This window comes from Sceloporus occidentalis, unplaced genomic scaffold (genome assembly GCF_023333645.1).
Source record: "Sceloporus occidentalis isolate IW3139 unplaced genomic scaffold, rSceOcc1.0.p SCAF_3, whole genome shotgun sequence".
Taxonomy (NCBI): Eukaryota; Metazoa; Chordata; class Lepidosauria; order Squamata; family Phrynosomatidae; genus Sceloporus; species Sceloporus occidentalis.
The window spans coordinates 206,572,561-206,589,130 of NW_028316983.1; the positions used below are offsets into that span (position 1 = coordinate 206,572,561).

The 16,570-nt window shown below is 39.1% G+C and overlaps 1 protein-coding gene across 2 annotated transcripts in view; it reads right to left on the reverse strand.

Moving 5' to 3' along the window:
- Positions 1-16,570, reverse strand: part of LOC149317403 (solute carrier organic anion transporter family member 5A1-like) — a 67,891-nt gene that overhangs the window by 9,409 nt on the left and 41,912 nt on the right. For both annotated transcript variants that reach the window (XR_016280630.1, XM_089517429.1), the window contains exons 5-6: positions 15,300-15,464; positions 7,595-7,793 (exon numbers count right to left, since the gene is read on the reverse strand). Coding sequence is in view for 1 of the 2 variants with exons in the window: in XM_089517429.1 (XP_089373555.1) it covers positions 7,595-7,793; positions 15,300-15,464 (364 nt within the window). In the remaining variant the exon portion in view is untranslated. The remainder of the gene's footprint in view (positions 1-7,594; positions 7,794-15,299; positions 15,465-16,570) is intronic.

The window sequence follows — 16,570 nt, forward strand, 5'->3', positions numbered from 1 at the left end:
TTTTAATTTTTTGCACAAGCAGCTTCTTCATTCCTATCATCAATCTTCCCAACACCAAAATTCAGTAAAACATAAAGACCAGAAACAAAGCCCCAAATATTGATGAATGGATTTTGCTTGTTAATGCTGAAGGTGGCTGAATTTAAACAAAATTAATTTGGAAAAAATATAAAGAAGAAAGTTTTGCTTTAAGTTTGCTTTTAAAGAACTGTTCAAGGTGGAGTAAGAAAGAGCAGAAGCTGTCATGCCTGGTGCTTAAACAAGTGACTTGACAGCTGATTTCTGCCTACCTTCTAGAACATTTTGTGAACTGCTGAAGCTTGTCACTTAGCAGTCTGATACAGCTGCAACTACAGCAAACAACATGAACATATACAACCTGTAAACAACAGAGTCCTGCTACTGAATTTGCTTGTAAACACACAGCTCATTGCTAAAGCTGTTCTATTTTTATTTTTCCACTTGCAAGTACATTTTACAAAACACTTAGTCCACTCATACACCCCAGTGCATTTACCATCCAAACCATCAAAGTGCTCTTCTGCTCTGACCTGCCTTCCTTAACCCTCGAACTCCTGCCCTGTGTTCACTTTCTCCCACATTTTCCCCTTATCCATCTGTCCATTCCTTCTTTCCCCATACCCAGCCAGCTTCCCTTGGTTTTCCTTCAAATAACCATAAGGGCTCTGTTGGTTCGTATCAGTGATGGGGAAAGTACTGCCTATAGGTTCCACAAGGCCCCCAGGATTGTTTTATGGAGCCCAGCTCCCCCTATATATTTCAAACATGAAATGAATATTCCCCACCCACCCACCCCCCAGGCCCTCTATCAGCCTTTTTTTTTTTTTTTTTTTTTTTGGCTTTTGCTTTTCCTAAGTCATTTTAGGCCTTTCACCTAGCAGGAAGTGACCTAGAATGTTACATCATGTCATTTCATAGCATAAAAAAGGCCTATCATGGGCCTTAAATGGCTCAAGAGAGCAAAATTATCCCCAAACCCCTTAAGGGTGTTTTGGGACAGAAAGATTTGGGGGTGTACAGCCCTCCCCTGCTTAAAGTCAAGCATATACAGTAAATACCTAGGGTAAGATTAATACACTAGGTCCTCCACATTTAGAATCATAGAATCGTAGAGTTGGAAGAGACCACTAGGGCCATCCAGTCCAACCCCCTGCCATGCAAGAAATCCAAATCAAAGCATCCCCGACAGATGGTCATCCATTTGCGGCTTTGGCTTTTGTTTTTTTTTGTTTTTATTATTTGTGGATTTGATTAATATGTTCTCTCTAGGAATCTCTAGGTCCTCCAGTGCAACTCTGCTGGACACGGACCACAGAGTTGCCCTGGAGGACCTAGAGGTTACTAGAGAAAAACCCCGTCTAGGTATCTGTAGATCCTACAGAATAAATCTATGATCAGTCTCCAGCAGATGCTGACCACAGAGTTGCATTAGTTCCATGGCCATTGTCCAGGAATCCTGGGAGTTGAAATCCAAAACACCTAGAGGATCAAAGTTTGGGAACCACTGCACTAGAAGACCTAGAGAAGCATTCTCTCAGGTTAAAAAAAATTTGTGGCTTTTCCACTTTCACTGGGGTCCCAAAGCCCTAACTCCAGCAAATGTGGAGGGCTGATTGTATACTTAACACAAATGTTTTGCCTTTGATATTGTATGTTCTTAAAGATATCTCAATGAATATTCTTCAGGCTTACGTTTAGAAAATCACTACTATTTTTTTTAAACAATTCAAACAGCTTTTCATTCAAAAGGATATGTCATTTTCAGCAGACAGATTTAAGTTTATATCATAGGTTCATCTCCTGGCTTGTCCAAACAATTGGAAAACATGGCATAATTTAGATAGTTCTTCTTGGACAGTCTTAGAATCAACCTATTTGGAACCTCTTTTTGGAAGGACTGCCTTAGGTTCTATTCATTTAAGGAAGAAAAGGATAATGCTCCCATTGATATCTCCTGACATAGTGATCTGGCATACAGTACAATTATCATTTAATGTACACGGTCATGCAAACATAAAAGTATGAGATAATGATAACTTGAAGATTGTGAGACAGCTCTTTTATGGAAGAAATGGATTGACTGTGGGATTTATACTATGGAGATGTTCATTGCTCCAGACCAAGATTTTTTTGCTATTTTATATATTCCATCAGTTACCCACCGATGCACTGCAGCAATAATCACAATTGCTACAACTTTCAGTGTCTATATACTGTATGCACCATTAGTTCTGAATGCCTCAGCTTTTATTGCAAATCATACTTTCAGGGCAAAAGAAACCAATATGTCCAATTTATAAATGTTTGTTGGAAAGCACTTCCGCACATTTGATGCTAAAGTTATAGTTTTATATAACCAAAAGTTATATTGCCCTGGACCAATTAACCAATGGAAATATGCTTCATATCAACAATTTCTTCAAACCTAAAACTATATTTGATCCAGCCAAAGTGATGTTTTAGAAATATTGGCTAACATTATGCCTTTTTAGAAAGAAACTGTTTCAAGTAAATTTTAGCAATATAATGCTGATAAGACTTGCTTGTGATATCTGTGGATGAGTACAGAGTTTAATCCTTTAGGGGTGGCTTATAACATATTAATACAGTATGTGTTAGACAAATCTTTGGCACTTGTAAATGCACATGATCATTTAAATTTTATTCCTGTGTCATGAAATTTAAATGTGAGTTGTTGTTGGTTCCTACATGCTTTAATGTTGCAAAAAGATTTTTGCAGAAAGTCTTGTTCTCCAAAGTTGGAAAGGTAAACATTCACCATGAATGGTGAGCATTCATGCTCAATGGTCAGGACATCTTAATGCATTACCTAAGCATGAGCATGTATTTCATAGATGTCGACTACAAGAAAAAATATTTTTGGAAATATGAGCAACTTATTTCAGTTTATATGAAGCTCTTCATATCGTATGTACTTCCTTTTTTTCTTTGTTTTCTCTCTCTCTTTCCTATTTCTTTTTAAATTTCAATATTTTTGAAAACAAAGGTGTTATCCTAATAGGGATTGTGGAACTAGTATATATGTGTAGTTATAACATTTTTGTCATTCCATGTATCACTTTACACTTCCCTACACAAAATTTAATTTGCTATGTTGTTGTTCATTCACCTGCTTGCAGAAATCTAAATATAATACCAATATAACAAAAAAAAGTGAAGCCTCTCCTCAACATGTATGGAGATAGATATATTAACTTTGATAATACAGCAGCAGCTCTTCTCCTAGTGGACTGATGAAAAGTATTATTCTACACAAGACACGTAGGTCTTCCCAGCGTTTTGGAGATTTTAAAAGAAGAAAGTCAGTAAGAAGCTGGCATGATGATGGATTTCTGAAAAACCTTTGACAAATTGAGATTCCTAATACATAGCTCCAAGGGTTACCAACCTGAAGGTGTTATGCAGCTGTTTTGTTTTCTCATCATTAATGGATTTTTGTGGTTATAAAAAGCAATAGGAGAACATAAGAGGGTTACAAATAGAAGATGACAGCGACTGCCCTGCTCCCTGCACACACCCCAATAAAATTCCATTAGTGAATGGTGTGATTATACCGTAAAAGCTTCCTCTGCAGTACCACATGACCCCCAGTAAAGATTCCTGAATAAAGACTTAGCAGACACATTTGCTCTGCTTCAGTGCAAAATTTGTTGAACAGCACTTTGGGGACTCAAAACTCTGGAGTCACCAATACTGGTGGTCAGATATAATATACAGAATGTCCTTGGATGTTCTGATGATAAAGCAAAATTATGGCACATCAGCAAACGTAGGACTGAGTGTGTCAACAAATTTGCAGAAAATTGTTTTCTGCTTAGACTTTCAAATAGTTTTCCAACCTTCAGCCAAATATAATTTCTAAAGGTAAACAATACACACACGGTGCGGGATGAGGGATAACACTATTTACTTTTCCAAACTGAGACTTGCATTTTACACTCAGCAATCACATTTTTCTTATTCTTCTGACTACACTGACTACACCTACAGGATACTTTTAAGCTCTCTATGTGCAGGTTCCATTCAAATGGTCCAAATATCCTGACCACCTTATTTTTGACAGTCAAGCAAATGAGAAGGCAAGCAGACAGCTGCAGCTAAAAGAAGCAATGTTAGTAAATGGGAAGCAAGCAGTAGAGGCATTACTGAGTCATCTTAAGCTATATAGGAAAGCAGAATGCTCTCTGACCTGGCAGATAACATGTATCAGTTCTTCTTCTGGCCTTCTTGCAGGCCAAGAAAGGGTGGGATGACATGCCATTCTGTTCCTAACAATGACAATAGCTTCAACACTCTCTCCTATGTACACGCAATGGTTTCACTACCAGATAACTGGAGCTACAGCAGTCACCACAATGTTACAGGCAGCTGCTGCACTTGCACAATACTAATTGAGCAAAGGACCACACATATGGAGGCATAAAGCAACAACCTGGGCAATAGGCTGTTGCCCCAACAGCAAAGCTGAACTGACAAACCAACAGACCCAGAACTGAGAGGTGAAAAATCTGTGGACTCCCAATACAGTTATAGAAAAATAAGTTAAGAGTATTCTTCCCCCACTCAGTAGTGGGTGTATGCCATAGGGTGTGGCTCCCAGACCTCCAGGACTGGGTAAAATGGATTCTTCTCTGCTCACCTGTCTGCCTCCTCCTGCCCCCTGTTTCAAACTTTTGAGGTATATCCACATTGTTATATAAGCTAAAAGCTGGTCACAAATCTATACTCTCTAGTGCATACGCAAGTTCCTTTCTATATACTGTTGCACGTTTTAGACCACCGAGCAATGAATGTATTCATTTAATGTCTGCATAAGTGGAGTTCTGTAAGTGCAGCCATTGTACATGTAAGGTGCACATTCTCAGTCAGTAATGAACAATTTGTCAGTGTCTTCACCAAAACACTGCAGAGGCAATCACTCTGGACTCCTGGCTGCACAACAGGACAATAAGCAAGATACATAGTCAATTGTGTTAAATCGGTATTCAAAAGGATGGCGTTGCACAAACCATGAGTAACTCTGAAAGTGTAGCTTTATATTACGCAAGAGCAATGTAGGATCTCGGTCTATGAATCTACCTCATTTCTTTCACATTTTAGCCAATATTAGGCCAGTGATCATCACCACCTTCCATGGTAGTACATTTTGTAACACACTGTGCAAAGTACATCTATAAGGGGGGGGGAGGTTGTTTTACATTTCTCTTCTTTCATGGAACTCAAGAGTGTGTACATGGTTTTCTCAGACTCAGAAATACCTAACACATGAAGAATTGTGTATCTTCAACTCTTCAGTTACCTTCAAAGCATGCCTTAAGACAAAGTTAAGCAGTCTTTTATCTACTCTACATCTACTCTGCCTTCAATTTAAATGTCTGATCTCATGTTCCAATTTTTTTTAAAAAAATTTTACTTTCCCCACATCATTAAATAATTTTGTAAAACTCTATGATGAACAGACAAATGTAGGGATTAGATCATTTCCTGGCTCCCATCTAAAGCATCGTTCAGTGTCTGCCAACAGTTGCTTGGAGACTTAAAAGCTGTCATTTTAACATTAAGGCAGAAAGATAGATAAGAAATAATATTTAATGATATTTGAAAAATGGTCAAAAGCCAGGTTTCTCAACAGTCAGGAAACGCTGGCAAGAAGATTCCTAGACAGGCAAGAATATTCACAATTCTGGACTTATTCTGTGCTATAAGAATAAATGCACATTGAGTTTTTGCACAGAAAACAACATTTATGTGTAGAAAACAAGTATCTTACACATAAAATGCCATGCATTAAACAACCTTTTTTTCTGCTCAAAAAATTCAGAATAGCTTCTGAAATGCAAATAGTCTTTAAAAACTTCACAGTTTTCAACAACTTTCTTCCGGCATAACAGTAACATTATTTGTGAAGTCGAAGGCTTTCATGGCCTGTATCCATAGTTTTTTGTGGTTTTTTGTGGCTATGTGGCCACGTTCTAGCAGAGTTTATTTCTGATGTTTCATCAGCATCTGTGGCTGGAATCTTCAAATTATTTGTTTTTTGTCAGCAATAATGAAATTTATAAAGATTTACCGCATTAATATGCACACAAAGTCTACCAAATGTAGGTAGAGACCTAGGAGAGACCTTTGAGATTGGAAACATTTGAAAAAGTATAAATGCTGACTGAATTCCAAAATGGGTTAGCATTATTTGTCCATAAGAAGGTGCAAATTCTGGTTATTTGGAGCACTATGGATGTCAACTCACAATTAACTCCCACTGAGCTTCATGTGGCTCTTCACCAAGTAAACAGGTACAAGACTGCAGCCCAATTAGTACTATCCTTCTCCATCATGGAACAAAACAGTTTTATAATCCAAAAAATTAATTTTCCCAAGTTTCAGAATTAAAAGTGGTATGCATAAAAGTTTCTAAGGCAGTCTTCCATCCAGTCACTAACCAGATTCTAACCTGTTTAGCAGTGATGTAGTCAAGTCTTTTAGTCCAAGTTTCAAGTCAAGTCTCAAGGCCTTGCAAGATACTTTCAACTCTCAAGTCTCAAGTCTGGGAGCCAACTTATAACAAAAAAAAAAGAAAGTGGGATGTGTTTCTTGGAGGAAACAGCAAGCACATTAAGTCATGGGCTTGAGGTCTGCTCGTCAGTCTGTGCCTAATGAACATCAGAGGAACCTTCTAAAACTTTTCAAAAGCATCAGAAGGATCTTTCCACCTCAAGCCCATTGCCTATTGCATTTGATGTTCTCTTCCAAGAAAAGCCAGCCACCACTTTGGGGGCAGGTTTTACCTGATGCTGAAAATGAATGGCACCAGCAAGTCAGTCACTAAAACATACAAGACTCAAGTCAAGTCGAATCTATGTGTCTTTTCTGCCAAGTCAAGTCAATGAAGCAACTTAAGTCTGAATCAATTGACTCAGGTCTACATAACTGCTGTTTATTTTCAGTACAGTGGCAGAAGCATGTCCCCTCAGACCCTGCCCTAGGGCCTAGGACAGGTAACATTGGCTCGGTACATACCGGGCTCTGCAGCGCCCTCGTCATGTGTAAGGGCTGCCCTCGGGGCGGAGCAACCACACACCCTGCAACCCTTGAACGTGACAAGGGTGCAACAATGGCAACGCCCTGTTTACGTGGGCACCGCCATTGTTACTGTGCGGCGCCGCACGGTACTTACGTAACGAGTGCTCCAGTGGCACACTTGTTATGCTGCCACTGCAGCAGAAAAAGAACCCACTTTTTGTGGGTTCTTCTTCCGCTGGCAGGAAGCCTTGCGGTTTGGCGGCTGAGGCTTCCCTCCAGCACCATTATGAACAAACCAGATATGTACACATACTCTAATCCTGTTACCCATAGGGGAGGCCTTCTATGTGAGCATGAAACTATGGTAATTCAATAGTTCTCTGTTCTTCTTGTTTGATTAAAACACTTTTAAGTTCTTTAACGGCTGTATTTTTAAAAAACAAAAACAACCCAGCTATCAACTTTATATAAAAGGCTGGCTTTGATGAACTCATTACTTATTTAGAAAGCCAAAAAAAGAAAAAACTCTTACCCTGTAGTATATGGTATATTTATCCCCCCTAGATTAATGCTTTCACATCCAACAATGAAGAGCGTTGAAAAGCACAGAAGAGACACACCACTGCAGATCATTGCTAATTTTGCAGATTCTCTTGCACTGAGTTTGAGTTTTTTAATAATGTAGCCCCCTAGGACAATACCAACACCAGCACTTGGAACAATAATCACACCTGGTTAAAAAGAAAAGAGAGGAAAGATTTTAAAAAATTATAATTCAGAGAAAATACTATCACTATACATTTCTGATATAATATTTAGTATTCAGTATTATCAATAGCAATATTATTTAATATTCCAGCCTTTAGGTCAATAATTCTTAAAATTATAAACAATATTCATTATTCATTTGTTCTGTTTATCAGCCAAGACTTCTGTGGACAACATACAAAGAAATACAAATTTATAATAATAACTAACAGGACAAATTAAGAAAGCAAAAAAGTAATAACTAAAAACAAAATACCTAAAAAAACCAAACTTAAATATTGGAACAATTATTTACAGGTATTAGCAAAAAAAAGTGGGGAGGGATTATCAGAGCTAAACACTCACACAAAAACAATCACATTTAAAAAATCAGGGATGGCAAAAAGGTCTTGGTCGTGCACCAGAAAGATATCAAAGAGGAGGCCTGGTCCTTTTGGGGTAACAATTGAGTAGCTAAATATTATAAATGACCTCTCCCCTACAGCTAATTCATCTGGCAGAAACACTGAGAGAAGGGCCTCTGTTTGTAATCACAAAGCTCACATATGATCCCCACTGTCTAAGATCTAGTTCTCACAAATGGGAGATAAGATAATAACCAAATAGTATGAACAACCTCTCCTAGAAAGGGTTACAGTTCCCTCAGGGGAAGATATTTGCAGCTTGGAGTACTCCACATTCAGCACTAACTGCAGAAATAGAGGGGGCAGCAAAATCTAATACTCCCTTTTGCCAGTCTGTCAATGGTTTTCCATCTAATCTGGTTAGGCCTTCACTCTGTTACTCATGCCAGTGACATTCAGACTGGACTCATGCAACACTCACTTACTGCCTTTAAAGACAGTCCAGAAACTCCATCTGGGGACTTAACTTGGGTGACAAGTTCACTGGAGCACCTTATCACAGATACATGAACTCTAGTCTGCTGGTGTATTTCTGGGCCAATTTAAAAACCTGACATTGATGTATAAGCTCCTAAACAATTTTTGATCCAAATACCTGAATACATTTGTCTTTAAACTACCCTGGGTGTGTTTTAAGATCATCCTCACAATGATCTTAAAACACATGTTGAATCAATGGTTCTGGTTATACAGTGTAATTTAAAAGGCTTGAAAAAGTGGAGGTAGGTTCTGGCACATGTAATAATGATAAGTAATAATAATTTGTTTATAACATCCTTTTCACCAAAAGGTGGTACTGTACATAAGAATATACATAATCAAAAACAAATGATAAAACAGCACTATAAAATGCTAAAATACTACAATAATATATTAATATGCTAAAAACAAAGATGGAGAAATTAAAGACAGAAAATGTGGGGCTAAAATAGCCTACAGTGTCACTATCACTCCTCTCAGTGGTATTAGAGCTAAAATCAAACAGAAATGTAACCCCATCTCAACACTGGATGGACATTCCGGCTCCTTTCTGATCTCACCTCTCCCTTGCCTGGGAAAGGGCAGAGGATGTCACTCCTGCTCAAATATGGCAGCCATGAGGAGGAGTCTCCTGCAGAGTGTGAGTATGTACTACAGGGGAGCGTGGAAGGGGGGATGAAGAGAGGAGAACACCACTTCCTGGGTTCAAGGGAAAGATTTCTCTCTCTTGTTTATTTGACACATCAGGAACCAGAGCACTATACAGTAACATTCATAATGGCATATGATTTTTTCACATTTCAACAATTTCTGCTTTTTGACAGTGATCTGGTCTCTAACCTGTTGAATAAACGAGGGATGCCTGTATTTGATTTGTAGCTGTGTTTTAATATTGCAAGGAAGGCACAATGTAAAGGGTCTTGCCCTAAAACAATTAATTCCCAAACTCTGGTCCTCCTGGTTTTTGGACCCCAGCTCCCAGAAGCCACAGCCATCTTGACCAATGATCTGGGATTCCGGAAGCTGAAATCCAAAACACTTGGAAGGCCTGAGTTTGGGAATCACTGCTCTAAAAGTCAGCCAGAACTGAAGACAAGAGAGCACGCCCTCACACATACAGAAAACAACTGGATAGCAGTTGAATCTCACGTCTACATAGTGATAGGTGGTCAGGCCCCGCCTGGAATACTGTGTCCAGTTCTGGGCACCACAATTTAAAAAGGATGTGGAGAAACTGGAGGATGTCCAAAGGAGAGTGACTAAAATGGTGCAGGGTCTGGAAAACATGCCCTAGGAGGAACTTAGGGAGCTGGGGATGTTCAGCCTGGAGAAGAGAAGGTTAAGAGGTGATATGATAGCCCTGTTTAAATATTTGAAGGGATGTCATATTGAAGAGGGAACAAGCTTGTTTACTGCTGCTCCAGAGAACAGGACCCGGAACAATGGATACAAGCTACAGGAAAAGAGATTCCACCTCAACATTTGGAAGAACTTCCTGACAGTAAGGGTTGTTTGACAGTGGAACACGCTCCCTCGGAGTGAAGCGGAGTCTCCTTCCTTAGAGGTTTTTAAACAGAGGCTTGTGAAGACACACCCAACTAAAGGTGGTGGCAGGTTTGGGTGTGCAACGCCGGTACCCTGGTGAGATCAAACTCTTCTACCCAAAAAAGGCTCTGAAGCTGAATGTAAAGTTCAAAAGGGGGGAAATTTAATTTAAAAGACAAAATAAAGAGTTTTCTCCTCCCCAGCTCTAAACAAAAGGTACTTTACAGTTGCAGCAATCTTCAGGTTGTCATCTTTCTGGGTCTGATGGTTTGCTCTCCTCACTCAATGGAGCTGGTGCAGGGTCTTTCAGCTCCTGAAATCTTCTATTCACTTGCTGATGGTAACTAATTCGGCTGAGTTGGTAACTAATTTGGCTGAGGTGTAAGAAATGCCCTTTCCGGCTGTCTGGGCCTGCTTGCCACCAAAAGACAGCTCTCTGCTTGCTCTCAGCAAAAGACTGCTCCCCAACTAAAACCTCTAGCTACAGCAGAGCATGTTGGGAAAGGGCAAACCAAACCTGGAAATAATGCAGGGGAAACCTACAGCTCCTCCCACAAACTAATACAATGAACTTTTCTATACTAAAATAATCTATGGCCTGAACCAACACGAAAGAAAATGCAGGGGAAAGTCAATCAGTCCTGGCAGGACATCACAGGCTGGATGGCCATCTTTCGGGGATGCTTTGATTTGGATTTCCTGCATGGCAGGGGGGTTGGACTGGATGGCCCTTGCGGTCTCTTCCATTCTATTATTCTATGATTCTATGATTCCATTACATCTATAGCTACAGACTAGTTTATGGGGCTGTGATAGGCCATGTAATTTAAACAGTATTCCTTTTAACCAGACCTGCGCAACTTGGCAGGAGGTAGGGGCCAAAATTAAAATAAGCTAAACTTCTTTGGGCCGCAAATAGGTTTTAATTAAATTCTGTCCTCCTCTTCTGCCGGCCCCCTCCTCAGGAGAAAGCTGAGCAGCAAAGGAGCCTTGCCTGTCCTTCTCCTCAGCAGAAAGCCAAGCAATGGAGGAATCTTGAGGCATGAGTGTTTGCCTCTCTTCCTCCTCCACCGCCTGGACATCTCAGGAGAAAGCTGGGCAGAGAAGGAGCCTTGCAGAGTGAGCATTTACCTATCCTCCTCCTCTTCCACCCAGCCCTCTCCTCAGAAGGCCAAGCAGTGGAGGAGCCTTCAAGTCACTACATATCCTTGTGGGCTTTGGTGGGCCACATGTGGCCCCTGGGCCATATGTTATGCAGAACAGCCTGGGCCTCAGGAAGGGGGACTCCTGCTGCTCCCTCCCCCCCAAAATATCTACTGCCTAAGGCACTCAACTCATTCTGTCTAATGGATAGACCTTAGAAAAGTAACCTTCTGTGACTGTAACTCTCAGAATTCCTTATGCAGCACTGCCACTAATCACACAAATTAAAGGTTTCTAGAAGTTATTACACTCAAATCTGATGCTGTCTGAGGTATAGCATTTAATGACTAAACAATATTCCATCCTCTCTCAGTCCCCAAAATTTCCACATATAAGCCTAAATCCAATTGTTAGTCCCAAGCAGAGCAGGCCCATTAATTCAATGGGAAGCTGATAATTAACACCAATCTAAGTTCAGTGAATCTATTCTTAAGTGCAATTAACAAATGGATTTAGCCACTAAAACAAGACATCAAGGAGAAGGGATTTAGTCTAATCATCTCCCTGTTTTGCTAATTTTTCACATGTGGGATTATTTTAATTGGGTACCATTCCATCATGTCAGCCTACAGTTTAAAGTGGTCCAGTCCAAAATATATGTTACCTATCTCAGCAGTTCTTGATGATAATTTTGCTAGCAGCAAAAAGAGTCAGAGTTTTCAGCACCCTCCAATGAGGTCAAAGGAGTAATAAAGACCTCCTTATGATTTCTCCAGAAACAGCAGAAACACTATAAATAGAACTACTGTCAAACAAGCTGAAATATTCCTTTGTTTTTATGCTAGCCTGAAAAGGCTCTCAAGTGATGTTAGTAAATATGTAAAATTCAGATGGCAAAGAAAATTCAACTTAGGATCTAACTATGTGGTCATTCTTTATTTGGATACAGGCAACTTACTCATACTTCATCTTTCTCTTTACACAGGACTCTATGAACAAGGATTAATTTATGAAATTTTGATTTGTTGGTTCTAGAACCAGCAATGGGTGGATTCAACACATTTATAAATTGGAGGATTTTTTTTTAAAAAGTGCATCATACCCCAAAAGATTCCATTCTATCCTCAAAGAAAAGTAAAACACAACAGACAAGATAAGTAAAAATGAAATTAATTCTGAAATGAATTGTTCTGCAGAAGAGAAGGGTCTCAGTACTAGGAAGCTCAAGTCTGTTTTAGAAACAATCAGGACTCAGAAAATGAAATGACAGCCTTCCCCTGAAATTCCATCTTAAATAGGAGGTAACTGAGTTTTTCTTTTTCCTTTCATTTTTAAACACACACACACACAAAGAAAAGAAGATGATCAAACATAGATAATATTTTTAGCAATGACATTTACTTACTGCAATAGCCTTTGCTTCACCTTAACCACATTTAAAGTAGAACTATCAAAAATTCTTATATTTCCTTTACCCTTCAAATGTCTCCCCTTTGTAATGAAAGACTAAAGGTACTGTACTGCAAAAAAGGGGTGGGGAGAATATTTTAAGCCATGCCATCTGTTGGGGATGCTTTGATTGAGAGTTCCTGTATGGCAGGGGGTTGGACTGGATGGCCCTTGTGGTCTCTTCCAACTCTGTGATTCTATGATTCTATGATTCTATGAAATACTTTTAAAAATGAAATTAAATTAAATAAGCTCAATAATGGGTGTGTTGCTATTTCAGAATGGTAAAAAAAAGTACAGGGAAGTTGTCTATTTGTATGTTTTTCAGCATTCAAATAAATCTGATCATTTTCAAATTAATACATACTTAACCAGTAAAGCTCTTATGATCAGCACTGACTAAAACACAATGAAGTGGTTAGTAATGTCAGAAATAGACATCCACAACCAACTGCTGTACTGAATACCATCAGTATTCAGGAATGACATACTCATCTAATATCAAATGCACCAACCCTGGGGTATAGGAAATGCCAAACCTGACCTAAAATCAATTGAATGGTGAGTGCAGTGTTGTTGTTTTTCCCTAGGGGCCAAAATGCATTCAGATAATATTGCATCTAGGGTACCACTCCACAGTCAGGTTATTTAGGAAGGATTCAGTCCAAATTCTCAAAAAAATCTTGAGAATGGCAGTATTTTTTGTTGTGTCAGTGATGACAAAGAGCTCTTTTCATCTATCTAAATTTATCCCACTAAATATATCAGACTACCAGTTTCTCCCTCCCTCATTCCTTGTTTTAGCAATAGCAAGCATTTGCCATAGGAAGCATAATGGTTCTCTTGGACATACATTAATCCTATGCAAAGATACAACTAAGGCTCTTGGGTATGCCACAGTACACATAAGGAACATTCATAAAGATAGGGAAGCTTCTCTACTAATCACATGGAATTACAGGCCTGTCAATCACAACAGCCTTTATTTATGTTATATAATGCACAACTTTCATACCCTATGGAGGTATCTTCATACTCTTTAAGGTCTTACCCATAACTATTTCCTCTCCTCCTCCTCCTCCTAAGTAATTTCACCACTTATATGACACTTATCTGACTCCCTCCCTACAAACAACACATTTGTAAAGATTCTGAAGATTTCAACTGAAGATTTTCTGCCTTCCATTGTCAACAACCTCATGTAAAGTTGCTTCTTTTACCTCTTTTCCAATCTCTTAAGCATACAATTTTTAAAAAATTAAGTATGTGCATATATGTCTTCAAGTCACCTGTCAATTTATGGCGACCTCATGAATTTCATAGGGTTTTTTTTAGGCAAGGAATACTCAGGGGTTGTTTTTCAAGTTCTTTCCTGAAATAAAGCCTACAGCACCTGGTGGTCTCCCATCAAAGCAGAAATAAGGGCTGACCTTGCTTAATTTCCAAGATCAGATAGGATTTGTTAAGGTTCTTCCTTGGCAGAAAATAGAAAATGTTATTAAAGACTTCTGCAGGAGACATCAGTTTATGTATTCACTGTATTCTCACCTTTTGCCCTAGACCTGATGGCAAGCAAACATACAAAAAATGGTCATAACCAGGATTTTGAACTGTCCCTGGAAAATGATTGCTTTAACAGGAAATCGTTTGCTCCCCATAACCAGCAAGTCAACAATTTGAATACAGTTCTTCAGAAACTGTTCAAAAATTTCAGTTGGCCCAAATATAGAATAATTATAAATGTCCACCAGACGATTCTATTATTCTATAAGCTTGAGGGAGCCTTCTTGAGTGATAAAGGTCTGATGGAGTGTGTCAAAATGACCTGGCTAGCCACTCCTGCCAAGCTGTGGTGTGACAACGGGAATCAATGCATGGTGTCTCAGAAGGGGGCTAGCTGGGTCACTGTGAAACGCCACACTCATCTGCACTACATTTCATTGCATGGGGGAAAAAATCTTGAATTTAAGGTGGATTCTGGGACCACCTTCTTAGGACATTCATAACTACATTTATGTACAGGTTTCCCCCATCTCTCAACAACTTGCTTTTTGAGGATTCACTCTTTCAACACTTGCAATTTACAGACAAGTTCCATTAATCCAATAATGCTCTTTCATCAGTTCTTCCTGCCTATGAGGCTCACTTGGGACCAGTCATATTCCAGGTCCCAAAGCTTGCCTATGGAAGAACCATACCCCTCCTTGAATCAATGGAACTTATCTGTGTAGTTTTTGGTGGGTTTGCCAAACTGTGACTCAATGAACTTGGGAATGATGATAATAAAAGGTAATATAATAATAACATAAGGCAGCAACATAAGGCAAACTGAACATAAGGAATGAGCAATACCACTGCTTCCAACCTCTGCAAGAGCTTTTTTTTCTTTTTGACTAATCACAGAAAAATAATTTTATACATTTCTCTCCCACAATGGCAATGCCTTACCAGTGTAGATGCTGGCATTGGAAGCTGGGATGCCAAACTGTGACTCGATGAACTTGGGAATGAAGGTAATAAAAGCAGTAACAATGGCACTCTCAGCTGTGTATGACAAACTCACAAAAAGGAATGTCATGTTGCTTAAGATCCTGACAGCTGCTCTTGGAAGTTCTACAAAATGACAAAGGAAATAAAATAAAATAAAAAACATATAAATGTTATACATAATGGATGTAAAACAAAAACAAACTTAGTCTGGCTTGAAATGACCTGTAAGAAATAGCTACCCACCCAAGTCATGATATGACTCTTCCTCTGGATAAAATGATGACCACATCGAGTGCAAGGTCCTTCCAACACTCATAGTGTGATTCCACCAAGGTGTCTTATGGTGAAAGATCCCAGCTCATAGGCAGGAACCTTGTGTTACATGTAGAAGGTCCCATGTCCAATCCAGGCAACTCCAGTTAAAATGATCAGATGTGAGACAAGGGGAAAGATCTCTGTCAAAGATGCTAGAAAGCTGTTCCCTGGCAAAGCAGGCAATACTGGGCTACTCAGACCAATGGTTTTACTCAGCATAAGATTCATATGTTTCAGTTTTAGGAACAAAAGTGTAAAATTAAGAGGATGCATGTGTACTTCAAATAGTAATCCTGCATATCTAAGTGTAGCTCAGCATTATAAACTGATGTAAAACTAGTGGCATAGGAGTTGCTGCAGTATGACTCCTTCTTATACTGCTCAGTAGTATGAGGGTGTGAGGTCCTCATATTAGCTGAACAGTATAGAAAGAGGCTGTACAACAACGGTTCCCACATTAGCGTTAAAAAGAGGTGTTATATTGTACATGGACATTTTCTTAAATTCTTTCCCTCCTTTCAATTCTTTCCCTTCTTTACTTTCTTACAATGGCCTCAGGTATATTATATGCATGACTTTGCCACATATATAAAAATGCCATGCTATCTCTGCAAAACAAGGAAAACATTGACTTTACTGGCTAAACATAACAACCACAATTTTGCTAAAGCTGTCCATTGGGAGCATACTTATCAAATTTGCAGATGACACCAAATTAGGAGGAATAGCTAATACTCCAGAGGACAGGATCAACATTCAAAATGACCTGAACAGACTAGAAAGCTGGGTCAAAGCTAACAAAATGAAATTCAACACGGAGAAATGTACTGCACTTAGGGCAGAAAAATTAAATGTACAGATATAGGATGGGGGACACCTGGCTGAATGAAACTACGTGTGAAAGGGATCTAGGA